This window comes from Molothrus ater, chromosome 3 (assembly GCF_012460135.2).
Source record: "Molothrus ater isolate BHLD 08-10-18 breed brown headed cowbird chromosome 3, BPBGC_Mater_1.1, whole genome shotgun sequence".
NCBI lineage: Eukaryota > Metazoa > Chordata > Aves > Passeriformes > Icteridae > Molothrus > Molothrus ater.
In genome coordinates, this window is record NC_050480.2 from 6,614,258 (window position 1) to 6,628,401 (window position 14,144).

General features: G+C 41.7%; 2 protein-coding genes across 11 annotated transcripts in view; one reads left to right on the forward strand and one right to left on the reverse strand.

Moving 5' to 3' along the window:
- Positions 1 to 549: 549 nt before the first annotated feature.
- LOC118685455 (OTU domain-containing protein 5-A-like) lies at positions 550 to 2,342 on the reverse strand. Its single transcript, XM_054514456.1, has 3 exons — positions 2,278 to 2,342; positions 1,812 to 2,113; positions 550 to 1,016 (listed from the first exon to the last, which is right to left on the reverse strand). Exons 1-3 carry the CDS (start codon positions 2,340 to 2,342, stop codon positions 1,000 to 1,002), a joined length of 384 nt encoding a protein of 127 aa, XP_054370431.1. The 3' UTR covers positions 550 to 999.
- Positions 1,870 to 14,144, forward strand: part of CDC42BPA (CDC42 binding protein kinase alpha) — a 183,360-nt gene continuing 171,085 nt past the window's right edge. For 3 of the 10 annotated variants that reach the window (XM_036380994.2, XM_054514445.1, XM_036380992.2), the window contains exon 1: positions 2,295 to 3,140. In XM_036380994.2, the coding sequence (XP_036236887.1) occupies positions 2,945 to 3,140 (196 nt within the window). In that variant the 5' untranslated portion in view covers positions 2,295 to 2,944. Of the gene's footprint in view, positions 2,195 to 2,293; positions 3,141 to 14,144 lie in introns of those variants that run through there. The other 7 variants (XM_036380988.2, XM_036380991.2, XM_036380989.2 and 4 more) reach the window with 5 other exon arrangements.

Here is a 14,144-nt window from a genome sequence, read left to right on the forward strand (position 1 = left end):
TCTATGCTCAAGATGAACTTGGATGACAAATCTCCAACCCCTATAGGAAGTGCTATCTGATCTGGGCCACCTACCCCTGCAATAGCAATTTATTTTTATTGCTGTCATCAGGCATCCCCCACCCCAGCTTCAATCCCAATTTCCACAAGTTCAGCAGAGAGCCAGCAGGAAATGCCTTACTCTCACTGTAAACCTGCCTGTGTGCCACAGCTTTTGGAGCAGGCTCCTACCACAGAGGCACAGCTGTGACTGCAGCAGCCCAGACACTGGCACAGGGCTCTTGTCATCCCAAGGGTGTACCTCAGCACAGGAAGGAAACCCTTTCCTTATTAGTTTAATCCTCAGTTTAATCCTATCTTCTACCCATCACTTACAGTTGTAGTGGTTTCTGACACTTCTTGGAGGGTTTTTGCACAAAAAGCTTTTAGAATTAAGTTCTCTGCACGTTTCTTCATTCGCCAAAACTCTGCTCTGCCATTCTGCATGCACAGGGTGGGAGTCACTGTCCTCTCTAGCTTTGCACCAGTGACTTTACACACAGCTGAGTGATTCTGAACAAACATATGGGGCTTTAATCATATTGTGTAGTACATTTTACTGAGTATGTAAGACTGTTGATGTTTTAGATCAGCTGGTAAAAAGGCCAGTTTAAAAAAAATAAGTGTTATATAGATGCTTGGTATGGCAAAACCCAGCTGAGGGTCATCTGTTGGTTACTGAACCGAGGAAGCAGAAGCCTGAGCTTTTTCCTTTCCCTGAGCTCCAGAAGATGCAGGGCTTGGTGGGCTTCAGGAGAATGCTGAAGTTCACCTACAGCCAATGACCTCTGGGGGGTGTGGGGCCTCCCTCTCCTTTCACCTGGCTTCTGAGGAAGGACGAACTGAAGTGACGAACTGAGTTGTCTTAGAGATGACCTTCAATGCCCCGAGCACCACAGCGCATCCCTGACACCTTCGGCCAGGAGATCTGTGCGGTGTGCCGGTGGGCAGCTGCCATTTTTCACCCCACAGGCGGGCCTGCAAAGAGATCAGCACAAAATCCTCCGATGCGCTTCTGCAGCTGAGTCTATACCGTCAGGAGCCGACGCATTTTCTGACACGCTTTTAAGGCCCCGAAGCGTGAGGGAGCCGGAGTCCCTGCTCGCACCTGGAGCTCGGCAGAACCCCTTAAAAGAGCAGGCAGGCGCTGCTCCCCTCACACGCCCTCCATAACCAGGCCAGGAATTTTAATCAAAAGCCTTATTGCCGGGGAGGCGGCGAGCGGAACCGGGCCGGGCAACGGCGGCGACCGCTCCCCTCGGCTCGGGGCAAAGCCCGCAGGGTTCCCCGGCCGGACGGGCGGGTCCTCCCGGGATAGCCCAGCCCGGGCGGCCGCAGCCTGCGGGGAGCTGCGCCGCGGCCTCCCCACTCCCGCCCTCTCTCCCTCCCGTATCCCTGGGTCCGCCCGTATCCCTGCATTCCCTGCTGCAGCAGCAGCACCAGCATCCCCTCCTCCCCTCAATCCCATCAGTAGCGGCGGCCCCGGGCTCGGCTCCCCGCGCTGCGGCGGCGCTCGGCGGCGGCTCCCCCCCGCCGCGGCCGCCATGTTGGGCTGCAGCGCGTTCGGCGGCGGCGGTTGCCGCGCGTGACCGCAGGAGGGAAGGAGGGAGGGAAGGAAGGAAGAAGGAGGGAGGGAAGGAAGGAGGGAGCGGCGGGGGAGAGGAGGGCGCGGAAGCGGAGGGAGGGAGGGAGCGAGCCGGGGAGGGACGGCGCCGCCGCTACCCCTCCCCGCCGCCCCGCGCACGCACACACACACACACCCCGCACACGCACCGCCCGAGGATGCCCTTTGCCCGGGGGGGCGAAGCCGGGACACCATCGCGCCTCCGGGAGTGAAGCCACCGCCGCCGCCGCCGTCGTCGGGGCCTCCCGGCCCGCAGCGTGCGGCCGGAGCGGGGACGCCGGCGCTTTTCCTCCGCCTCAGGACGCGCACCGGGTGGAGGAGGAGGAGGAGGGCGCCGTCTCCGCAACAGCAGCAGCAGCAGCCGCCGCCGCCGCCGCAGCCATGGGAAGGATTTGACAGGGCTCGGAGCGCTTGTGCCGGTGTGTCGGGGCGCGCGTCCCGCCCGCCGCCCCTTGGCGCAGCGGAGGAGAAGGGGGCGACAATGAAGACTTTAGTTTTTTTGAATCACTGAAAAGCCTTAAAAGGAGACTCGGTAAGGAGGAGGAGGAGGAGGAAGGGAAAGGCTGCCCGGGGCAGGACGTGGCTGCGCCCTGAGGAGGGGGGGCTGCGCCCCACCCCGCGGTGGCCGCGGAGGCGCTGCCGGGGCCGGGGGGGGGCGGCGGGGCTGCGCGGCCCCTCATCCCTCCGTGCCTGCCCGCCGGTGTGCGCCCTCGTTTCTGCTGCCTTTCGCTTATATAAATACGTAAATACATCTGTTTTTCCCTTCCCATCCGTCCTGGGAAGCGGAACCGGAGGGGCTGTTAGCCCGTGGTGCTGCGGCGGGGCTCCTCGCAGGATCGCGCTGCATGATCTGCATTGGGAATGAAGGAGAAGACCTTCTTAAATATGTAACTGCCTGTGCCTATGCACGCACGGTGAAATCGGTGTCAGGCAGTCTCGGTTGAATTTGAGTGCAATTATTATTGTTAAAGCATCAGGAACGCTGTTTTTGCCCCACTTCTTACTAAGCCTATTAATTTTTTTTTTTTTTTAGGATAACTATTTTCTTCTCTTAAATGTCATGAATTCACAGATATCCACACTGTATGTGTGTGTCTGAAACTCCAAGGGGTTAGTTTCAGGCTGGGAACCCCGAGGTGGGCTAGCGATTAAGGACCGTCACAGTTTGACACTTGTTAAAAAATACTGTTGACTTCTTTCTAAACAACAAAACCCTCAAAAGTTTTTTTGTTGTTGTTGTTTTTCTGACAAAGTAATAATAATCATTAAAAAAGAAACCCCAATGCAAACTGAAACAACCATGTCTGGAGAAGTGCGTTTGAAGCAGTTGGAGCAGTTTATTTTGGATGGGCCAACACAGACTAATGGGCAATGCTTCAGTGTGGAAACCTTGCTGGATATACTCATCTGCCTTTATGATGAATGTAATAATTCCCCTCTGAGAAGAGAGAAGAACATCCTTGAGTATCTGGAGTGGGGTAAGTTTGAATGTGTTTATTTTGTGTACATCCGTCCATGTTCCTGTCAGCTTTGTATAATGTCTCTGTTATTTATGTGTGAGAGGGGATTGTTTATAACTCAGTGTTTTACTGGGAAGTGTTGTCAGTTTCACTGTATTTAAATGTGGTGGTGGTGCTAAAAAGAAATCTGCATTGGTTTTTTGTCTTTGAGGTATGCATGTAAAACATGCTTCTTTTTTTGTTTTATTTTTCTTTTTTGACATGGATCAGACTTTTGTTCCTAGCGTATTTGCTTGCCTTCAGGCCCAGCTGTTGAGTTTTGTGTCCTGAAGTTGCTGGGAATATGGAATGGTGAGGGATAAATTCTCTGATGCCTGCAAAAATATCAATGCACAATCCACTGATTTGCTTCTGCAGTTGAATCTATACTGCTTTAAAATAAAGCATGTTGATCAACAAGAAAATCCTTCAGCTTTCTGAAATGATAAGGGTTTGAAACATCTGTGAAGATGGAGAAGATGACATTCTCTTCTTTAATATAAAATTGTTGCTGACTTAAGTAGATTGTTTTTTTCATCAGGAGAATCAAAGCTGAAAAGCAGAATGAAAATCTGTGTGTCCCTGGCAGACTTTTCATTTTGTGGGAGATAGGGTATTAGTAGATTTTTAAAGGAAAGCAGGTGAATGATATTGTGCCAGTTCTTCTTAAGTTGTCACAGAACTGGTTGACTCTATTTTTTTTTTCTTTTTAATTCTCTTTCTTCCTCCTCCTAAACTTAGATGTAAACCAGAAGATGCAGTCTGACATAAGAACCTTGATGAGAATGGTTACTGTATCTGACCTTCAAACTTCAAAGTCATGCTGCACTTCTGTATTTGCATACAGAACCATTTACCACATTTGCTTTGTAATAAATACATCAGCAGGCCTCCTTTATTTAAAAAAAGCATATTTTTGAAACATGTAACAGGCATTTGATTAATTAGGTGGTTAAGCTCTTCAAAATGAAGTTGCTGAGGAAAGACATTGTTTTGATAACTGATCTAACAACTTGAGGCTGATATGTGTGTATTTCATTTTCCTGCTCCTCTCTGTAGTCATACTGACATCTAAAGGACATCTGACTCAGTAATTAAGTTTCTTGTAGCGTTCATATTGCACTGTTTTTTGTTTTCTTATTATCTGGAGGAACAGGCTATAATTAATGCATTCTAGCTAAGGAGGAAATAATAATTAAAAGTACTTCTGAAGAATCTTCCCTCTAAAACTGTCACTGGCATACAGAAGCTGTGAAAGACTGGGAAAATATGATGGCTCCAAGGGTATTTTTTTATGCAGGAACTTGGTGTAGTCTGCAGTGGATCTAGCCAGCTGATAGCCTGTAAATAATAATAATAACAACCAAGTTAACCATATCTAGATGATCAGAGCAACAGCGTGTTTAGGACCCATTGTGTTGGGTGCTGGTGCATTCAGTGGTGTTGTTTAATGGGTAAATGCATCATTGCAAGGCTCTGACAGTACCTGAGATTTCTGTAATAAGCTTTCCCATCTGCTGATGGAAATAATACACTGTTTTGGAAAGGCTGGACTGGAATAAGGTTTCTTGCTGGCCTATTTTTCCTGCTATTTTTCCACTCTCATGCTCCAGCTGTGCCTTAGCAGGACTCTTAGGCTTCAGAGAAGACTAGTTATTCCCATTTCCAGGGCTGAGTTGCTGTGGTCCTCTGTCTGCTCCCAGCTCTGCTGTCCAGGCTTCTGCGCTGGGAGCTTTCCAGGAGGGTTTGTGAGGTGACATGGAAGAGCCAGCAGTGGCTGGTGCCTGCTGGGGGAAGTGTCTGTGTGAATGATGTCTTTATTCTGCAGACACTTCCAGGGGTGTCTCCTCTGAGGGCCAGCCCTCCTAGTGGAACTGGCAGTCTCTGGCATTCCTCTTGGGATCAGGGAGTTGGCAAAATCAAGCTCTTAGAGAGGTCGGGTACCCTCCAGTGCTCTGGGGCAGCGGAGTTACTGAGGGTACCTGTGCTTTGATATAATCCTGACCTCTCCTGTCTCTCTCCCCAGAAGGAGGAACAATGCAAGTGGTTGATTAGAAAGAGGTTATATGTGGTTTTTAAAGTCAGAGATGTGCTGAGTAGTGGCAGAAGTGGAAGGCTGGCAGCCAGAAATCATGGACTCTGCCCACACCTCTCTAAAGGACTCAGTGTTGAAGTGCTTTCAGCTCAGTTTTTTTTTAGCTTCTCTATTTGAACAGCAGGAAAAGTAGCACAAATTTTACACCAGGGAGTTCAGAAAGCTGCTGCGTGTGAAGCGCTCTTGGATTTGAATGTACCATATAAAATAGTGTGTATTAATTTATTTTCCCCATCAGTGGAATAAAACTTGGGGCCTGGTGTATCTATTGGTGGATGTCAGTTGGATGCTGGCATTTGGTGGGTTTCTGCCAAATATCCACAGATTGGCTTGATTGTAATGGAGAGTGCAATGCGAATGTATTGGAACTGGTGAGGGAACTGGTATGAACTGGGATGTGTGTGTATGTGTACAAAGTGCAGAGTACAAATTTACTCCTGAGAACTGATTGTCATCTTAAACTGCCTTTTTTTAAAATAAATTATTCTTTCTAGAAGTAAATAAGGTTTATTTATAGTCTGTTAATTTTAAGAAAAGGCTAATAAACAGCTGGTCAGTGATCACAGACTCCTGTTGAGCAACAAATAATTTTTTCTTGCTTTTCAGCAGTGTAGTTTTGAGGTGTTAGCCTTTGGTTTCGTTAGTCTTTGGGTTTGAGTTGAGGTTGCATTTGTGGATGTGTGTTTTTATAGAGACTGTTCTGGGTCTGAGATGTTATCTGCTGTGTTTCATGTAAAACTGAACCACAATCTGACTTTTTTGGGGGAAAGGTTTAGGAGGTATTCTACCACGGGAAAGCTAATGTCTTAATGACAGCCATGTGACTGCTGCTATATTTAGGGGAACTAAGAAGCTTCATGTTCTAGTACTTAGATCTTTTAGGGCTACTTTATCAACTTGTAATCTAGAGCTATAACTTATCTAAAAAATTAATCCAGGTAAAAGAATTGAGATCTGAACTAATTGTTCATATTTTGGTTTGATGCTGCAAGTTTAACTCAGGAAGTGTAGAAAGTAAGGTCTCTACAGTGTGAAGTTGAGTTTTAAATTTTTGTAGAATTTCAGCCTTTTTTGTTGTTTGCAATGCCATTAGACTGGTTAGAAGTGTCAGGTTAATTATTTTGTGATTCAGAAGCTGCTTTGCTTCTAAAACCCTATCTTTGGCTTAAGTGAAAACATAATTGCATTCCCTACTCTTATACAGTATTAGTTTTGTGACTTGTTAACAAGATGATTTAATTTTGTTGTTGATATTACATAGGTATCCTTTATGCTAACACAGCCATGGAAAAAGCCAATATATTTGTGTTCTGAGGGTTAAATCAGGGCACATTTTGAGATAACAGGAAAAAACTGGAACATTTAGATTTGGCTTCTTCTATGTATTTGATGCTAGTTTTCATTTTTATCTCTATTGATAGTTGTATTTGTGATTTAGAAAAAGGCTTGTCTAATTATAGCAACTGGAGCTTACCAGAAAAAGCTGTTGAGAATTCCAAGCACTTTGCTTTTTCTTTTCTACTTGTGTGTGAGTTGCCACTCTGACGCAAGAGTGTAAGGGAGGTAACGAAGGCTGATAAGGTGAACTTGAAAGAGAACTGTAGTGATAAAAAGAAGCTTTTGGAGATGTTTTGGTTCTGGGAAAACTTTCTTTCCTTCCAATGGCTCCAGTTTGAATTGCTTTTAAAGAAACTAGAACAATATTCTTTAGGATGCATTGAAAGAATAATAGAATAAACCTCAAAATGTGTGGTGATGAAAGTGAGGGAAGATGGAGGGCACCACCAATACCATGTGAGGTCAGTGACTTGATTAAATCTGTGCTCTTGTTGGAAAATTGTAAACTGTCCTCTAGTAAAATTTTTGTTTGATTGGTTCTGTTCAGTTTGTTGTTGTTCTTGTTTGGTTTGTATTTTTGTTTTTTTCCCACCGAAGAAAGCTTTGGAAGATGGATTCAATTGTTCTCATTTTGTCTCTAGTAGAACTGAAATGCAGGGTGTTTATGCAGTGCTGATATGGTCATACACTAGGCTGTCATCATTGGTCTCATACTTCTGTTACTCAGTTGTGCAGCATCTGTTCTGGATATTGGAAATGGTTTTATCACCATACAACCAATTTTTCAAGACAGAGTTGTGGAGAGGTTGTCTGTGTTATCCTTCTGATGATCTCTCTCATGGTTTTTCTTTTAAAAAAAGGTAATCCCCTTTTTCAGCTAGGTTTGTTTTTACATATTATTTACAAAAGAAAACAAAATCTTATCTGTAGGCTTCTGCACCTTTTCTTTGTTATTTATCTCTATTAGGTCCTGAACAAAATCACAGCCATTTTCAGCTATGAGTTGCTTATGTTTTGTTTTTAAAACAGCTGTTAAAAAACAATCATTCATTTAGGTCCTATTCTTAGCAGACAGTAAAGGACTTAGCAATCAACTTTTTCAAGTTTTGGTGTTTTGGTTTTTTTTAAAGTAGACTTTGGTGCTCAGTACTTTCCAACCTTAGTACTATCTAACCCATCAGAAACACTTTTTTTTTTTCCTGATTACATTCTAAAAGGTATCAACTTCTTTTTATTCTAGTCATAAAAATGGGAATACCTCCTGGTCTGACATAAGCAAAACCAGTTATTCAGTTCTTTCTGGGAAAGGAGAAGCATCTTGCTTGTCAAGGCCACTTAATGTGCTTAGGCATATTCCTAATTTTAAATGTGAGTTGTTTCATTGCTTGCAGGTGAGCCATATGAACTGATGGGGCTCCATCAATGCAGAAGACATTGTGGCATTCTTGACACATAAATTTCTGACATTGTTTTCAATAACACTTTACTGCTTATTTTCTGTAATCTGTTGTTTCTGTTACACAGCTGCAGCCAACAATTAAATGCTTTTTATTGATTAGGGTGAAAGAAGTTTCTTCAGTGATGAAGAATGATTAGGTTGAAGAAGAAGTTTCTTCAGCAATGAAACAACTCACATTTAAAACCAAATAGAAAATGACCTTCAAATCTCTATGTTTCAGGATATTGTGTAAACATCTTTTATACAGATGCACTTCTACACCAAATTACTTGAAAAAGAAGGCAACATTATTTGTAGGAAAATATGTTGAAGAATGGTTGCCCATGCAGGCTTTAGTGTTAGTTCTGTGTTTAAGGTTTAAACCTTTTAAATTGTGATTTTTTTTCTCACATTTATTTCAGTTTTGATTCTTTCCTTGAACACAGTAAACTAATGACTCTAAGTTTATCAACAGTTCAGATGTGATCAAATGAGCTGTGAGACCATCCAGTTAATTCTACTTGATTTTTATTAGTTTCCAGTAGAGTGAGGCATTAATCCATTGTAACATGTTTGTTTCTTTGCACATTTCCATTACACAAAGTGTTTTTTAATCAAAACTCTTAATTTTAAGTAGAAATACATTTAAAAGGGTGTTCTTTTTTGGCTCTTTTTGTTCTGCTGGGCAGGGGAAGTTTCGAAGTACTCCAAGGCTGCCTATTTTGGGGCATATATGGGGTGTGTGTCTTCAGGTTGACTGACTTCTGTCAGTAATGTCCTGTTTGTTGCAAAGGAGCGTGGCTTGCTTAGATAGAAAGCTAACTAATACTTAGCTTCCAGGAATTTTAGAAATGCCTTTATTCTGTACAGAAATTCCTCGCATGCTTTGGTCTAATGGGGACAAATGGAGAAATACAATTATATGAGTTAGTCTGCTCAGTGGGCATTATAAACCTCATGACAACACAATAAATTCCCTGTTACTAGGACATCTCATGTTTAAGGGTTAATCCAGTAGGGTTTTTTTATGGTATGATCATAACTGTGCAATGTGCTGCTGAAGGTCTGTTTGAATTTTTAACCTCTGTGCAGGATATGAGGCTGTGCATGTACCTGATTAAGCTCCTTCCTTGTCTTTTGGCCCATCTCTCCTGGATTTACTGATGTATTTTTTTATAACCTGCAGCATATTATTATATCACAGTTGACTAAAGTGTGGATATTGTGCTTCAAAAGCAATGAGCTTAATTGGTCCAATATGGTTCAATTCTTAGAATGTATATATTCTTTTTTTTTACAAAGATGGGTAGAAGCTACCTTTCTTTTTGAAGCTCTACCTTACATCCATAGATCAGTGTTTGAATCCTGAATAGCAGCAGCAAATAACAGTAATTTCACTACTGAGTCATAACTGTGGCTGGAGAGACCAGTGTTGTTTTGAAGTTTTCTTAGGAATAAATTGCAAATACAGGATTTCGAGATACAAAGTGGGTGTAGGCTGCTATCCTGGAAATCATTCTCCCCATATTATTTTCTGAAAGTGAACTGTAATGAATTATCCTGGATGTGTCTTTGAAAAATATTAACCTATTCTTAGCATCTCTAATTGCTTTTATCGTGTAAAAAATTTACAGTCTCCATTTGTGCAGAAGACTTCCAGAAGCAATTAGATCCTTCTGCCAAGCTCTAAAACCTGAATAAAAAACCTACAGTGGATAACTGAGGCAGGATTGAAAGAAAAGGCCAGTTTCTAGACTCTTTATCTTTTGGCAAAGCAGGCATTCCTTCCATAAGCATTTGTACTTGTTTAATTTGATTTTCTTTTTCTGGCTGAACAACTGGAATATTTTGTTCTACTCTGGCCTAACTTACCTCAACACATTATTTTTCTAAAATCCTCATTAAGCTTGGGAATGCCTCTAATGTGGACCAAAATCTTTAAAAAATGCAAGTGATTTAGGTCAGTCATGTGCAATCTTTTGTTAACGACAAGATTTTTATTTCAAATAGTTTAAACATGACATTGGGCTTAATAATAACTGCAAAAATCTTCTATTCAGACAGGTCAGTTTGCTTTATTTCTAGTAATACAGCCTAATTAGGTTTACTAGCGGTCACCATGGATAAAATCCACATGAGGTGTATCCAGACTCCTATGACTTTGTGTTTCATAATTCTTCCTTATCCATATCCAGACTTACAGTTTGATTTAAATTAGTTTTGTTACACAATATTGCAGATTTCTTTTATTCTTAGGGATCAGCTTCTTAGTGCACCTTCTCTTGGCAACTTTTTTGAAAAGCTTGTCATAGGGACCTTGTAGATGTTATGAACTGTGGTATTTTTCTGTGCCATTTTGAGGGGAAAAGATATATTTTGTTCAGCAATTTAGTGGATATTTACAGTCATTTTTTTGTGGAAATAAAAAGTGAGTTTAGTGTGCCATTCCAAGTGGGAGAGGAAAAAGCATTTGTAGATGTTAATAAAAATAATTACATTTCCTTGAAATGTTGTGGGATTAGAACAGCAATGCTTTGTTGGTCTTTTGTTTCATTTCCTTTCAGTCTCAGAGTTCAAGGGCCCACAGCTCTCCATTTCTGAGTCCTTCCTCCTTTCCTTTCTCTGAGATTTTCCATGGACAGTGTTATTCCAAAGCAACTTACCTTCTCAACTGAGGCTTCGTGCATTTCTTCCTTGCTTCCATTCTGTTGCTTTTCATCCCTTCTAAATCTGAGTTTTTGTTTCTAAAGTGGTGTGGATATCAGTGTGTCAGTCTGATCTTCCCATGGCTAGAATCTTGGTTTCTGGATTTGGATTGGTATTTTTTTCTTTGTTTTTTTCCCTAGTCTTTCCAAAGATTTCATGATTTTATTGGCCACATTCATAATACAGGGGTTGTGTGTGGAGAATGGTAGCAAAAAGTGAACAAATACACACAGGGCTTACCCACAGGTGCATCTGTACTGTGTTTTCCCATAAACACCCTGTACATTTCTTACTAGATCAATTGATTTACTATCATGAATCATTTTTGCCTTGTTAGCTTTTGTAGAACTGGAGCCTTGGGCTGTTTGTTCTGGCTGTGAGTAAGAACTTGTGATCTGTTTTACTCCTGTAGTCTAAAAAGGATGAAACTTAAGTGGGAGTATAGCTTTATCATTTTAATACCTGAAACTAAAATAAAGAAGTGATAGGAAGGGTTGCAATTACTTTGGTCTGCCCGGTGGTTTAAGAAAATGTCATTTGTGCTGTGGGGACACCACAGTCCCGAGGTATTTCCTGTTGGTGCTCATTAAAGTTCTTTCACCTTTACCACGCTGCCTTTTGTCAATAAAGCACTGTGTTGTCTGACTGTTTTGCAGGACACATAGTAACAAGAGGAGGAGGAGGAAATAGAAGTCACATTTTGATTGCAACTCACTGGTTTTATCTTGGGTGGGGGCTGACTCGAAGGTGTCTTAAGGCTGGCTAAATCCACTGAACTTTGTTTTGCTGGGGCCTGCGTGGGCAGAGGGGCACAATCCAGTTAACAAGCAAGCTGCAAGAGCACGTTGAAATCTGTCGGTGTGGTTCTGTGAAGATCTGGAAGTGTTCTTATAAAAGAAAGAGGCAAGGATTGTGACAGCCCAGGCTTCTGTGGCTCACCTACTACAACTCCTGGTTGCCTCTCAGATTCCCTCCAGCATACAAGGGAGCTACAGTTTTGAAACAAATTTTGAGGCTACCAGCTTCCTCTGGTAGCTGGTTGGTGTAGAAATTCAGTGAGCCTCATTTTTTTTCCATAACAGTTTCCAAAACTTTCCTTTTTGCAATGAGAACGTCTCTAACCACGAAGAGGGATCTTCAAAATAACTGTCTGATTTTGGTGATGGTAATTCCTTGCAAAAAGCAAGTGTTGGTCTTGTGTGTTCTGTGGTATTTGGCATGGTATCACTCAGTGTCTTTACACTGTTTTCGTTGTATACTTTGTAACTGAAAGACAAGGATTCTTATGTTAACACACTTGGAATAGTTTCCTTCTATTTCCCCCAACTTCTAGAAAACACATGATGTACTATTTTGTGATTATTTAAAAAGATCCTTTTATAATTTTGATAGGGACTGACACAAAAGAGACTTGTTTTCTCACTGAACTTCTATGTTAAAGGAAATTATAGAAGCTGCTTCCTATGCAAACAAATTTGCAGAGAAGACCATTGTCATTTTGCTGTAGTGTCACTCCACCTCCAGTATTGACTATTTTCACCTTCACAGCTAGCAGCCACTTCTGGGTAACAAAAGATGTATTTCTAAATTTCTGTATCTTTATAAAAGTCATAATTTAATTTTTGAAATTAAATTAGTCAAATGGGTTTTTCTGGATATAAGCAGGCTGGCTAAGAATATGTACTCTATGCCCTTATATGTTTCTGGTTTTTCTGAAAATAAGGGATGACTTAATATCTCCATTGCTGATAACCCACAAACTGAAAATGCAAACACTATTTAGAGATCAGGTTACCAAGAGAAAATGGCATACAACGTGTATTACCACAGCTAGTGTGAATTATTTCATTAACTTGTTATTTTTTGGTTCATTTTTTCCTTGAGTAACATTGACTTCAGAGAAGGTGATCTGGTAACCAGTTGCTTTTGGTGGTGCAGGTTCTTAGGTACTTCAGCGAGTATTTGTGCAGTTACCCTGCTGCGTATATGCTGCAGGAGCTCATGGTGATGCCTGAAAAGTCTCTTCCTGGCTGATTTAGCAGAGATGCCATCTGATCTTATCAGTAGTAGCCTACTGCTTAAACTTTCTGGGAGAGAAAAAAGTGTGCAGCTGGGGCAAGGAGCTGATGATTTGTTGTCTAGCTATTCTTGTCTTGAATATTTTACATTCTTCTTCTCCAAAGCTAAGATGATTTAATGGAAATTGTATTGCTTACTGACAATATTAGATTCACTTTGTGGTCCTTGGCACTACCAATAGGAGGGACTCTCGTCCAGTAAAGTCTTGATATTAGTACTTAAAAATTTGCTTTAATTTCACCATTAAATTTTCTTAATAAGGAAACAAACCTCTTAAAGAGTTTTTGCTTTGTCTTGGTCATGTAGTTCATATTGTCAGTAAATGTATTTAACCATGTGTATGATCATAGTTACAATTACAAAAGTTTCTACCTCATATGTTGCTGGCCATTGATTTGTTCTAAAGCCTCAATGCATTCAGCTCTTAACCAGGCTGAATTTGTGGCACTAAAATCTTTTGTTCACATCAAAGTGTCATATGATTATTCAAAACTTGAATAATTTTATTCCATGTGACCTTGTGACTTTCTTTTCCTCCATCTACCTTAATTAGGAAGTAGAATGTTTATTGATAATTCTTACTGATGACAGGTCATGATCAGCAAAATTAAATTCTACACTTTAAAGCCTAGGTATTAAGAATATATAATTCTGTCTCTAAAAAGAAGTTTCTTGTCTTGTTTCTTTTTTTTTTCCTCTTTCCAGTTTAAGAAACAATTTTCTCTAACACATCACTGTCAAATGAGGTTGGATCAAATTAGTTCATGTGTTTGGGGCAAGTATTTTCTTTAGTAGTTTTGATGTTATCCCACTGCTTCTTAGGGCAGTAAAGAAAACTTTATGACTGCTAGATTTGCATGGCACTTCTGCTAACATTAGGCCATCATTTGTTCCTGCTCTTAGTTCAGATTTTCAGTTTCTCTCAGACACACCTTCTCCAGCTCTCTCTGTGTTCCCTGTCCCTGCCATGTGAAGTCTTACAGTGACAGGGTGCAAAGGTCATTCCTAGCATGGTTCCAGCATCAGGGCTACAAATCCATTTCCAATGGAAAGCGTCAGAGGAAATTTACAGGAGATGAAAGATGGTAAATTAAGTCATTTTGGCAAAGCTACAAGGATTTCTTCTTGGTATGCTGATAATTGTTTTTAATAAAACAACCCTCCACCACCCACACCCTCCTAAAAGCTTGTGGCAGAATTTTCATTACCTTCAAGAGAAGCAGGGTCAAACTGCACGTTTGAATTAAGCATTATAACTTAGCACAGGGGCTGGGGTCTTGTTGTGTGTTTGTAAAGCACAGTGCAGAAGAGCTGCACTGCTACTTCT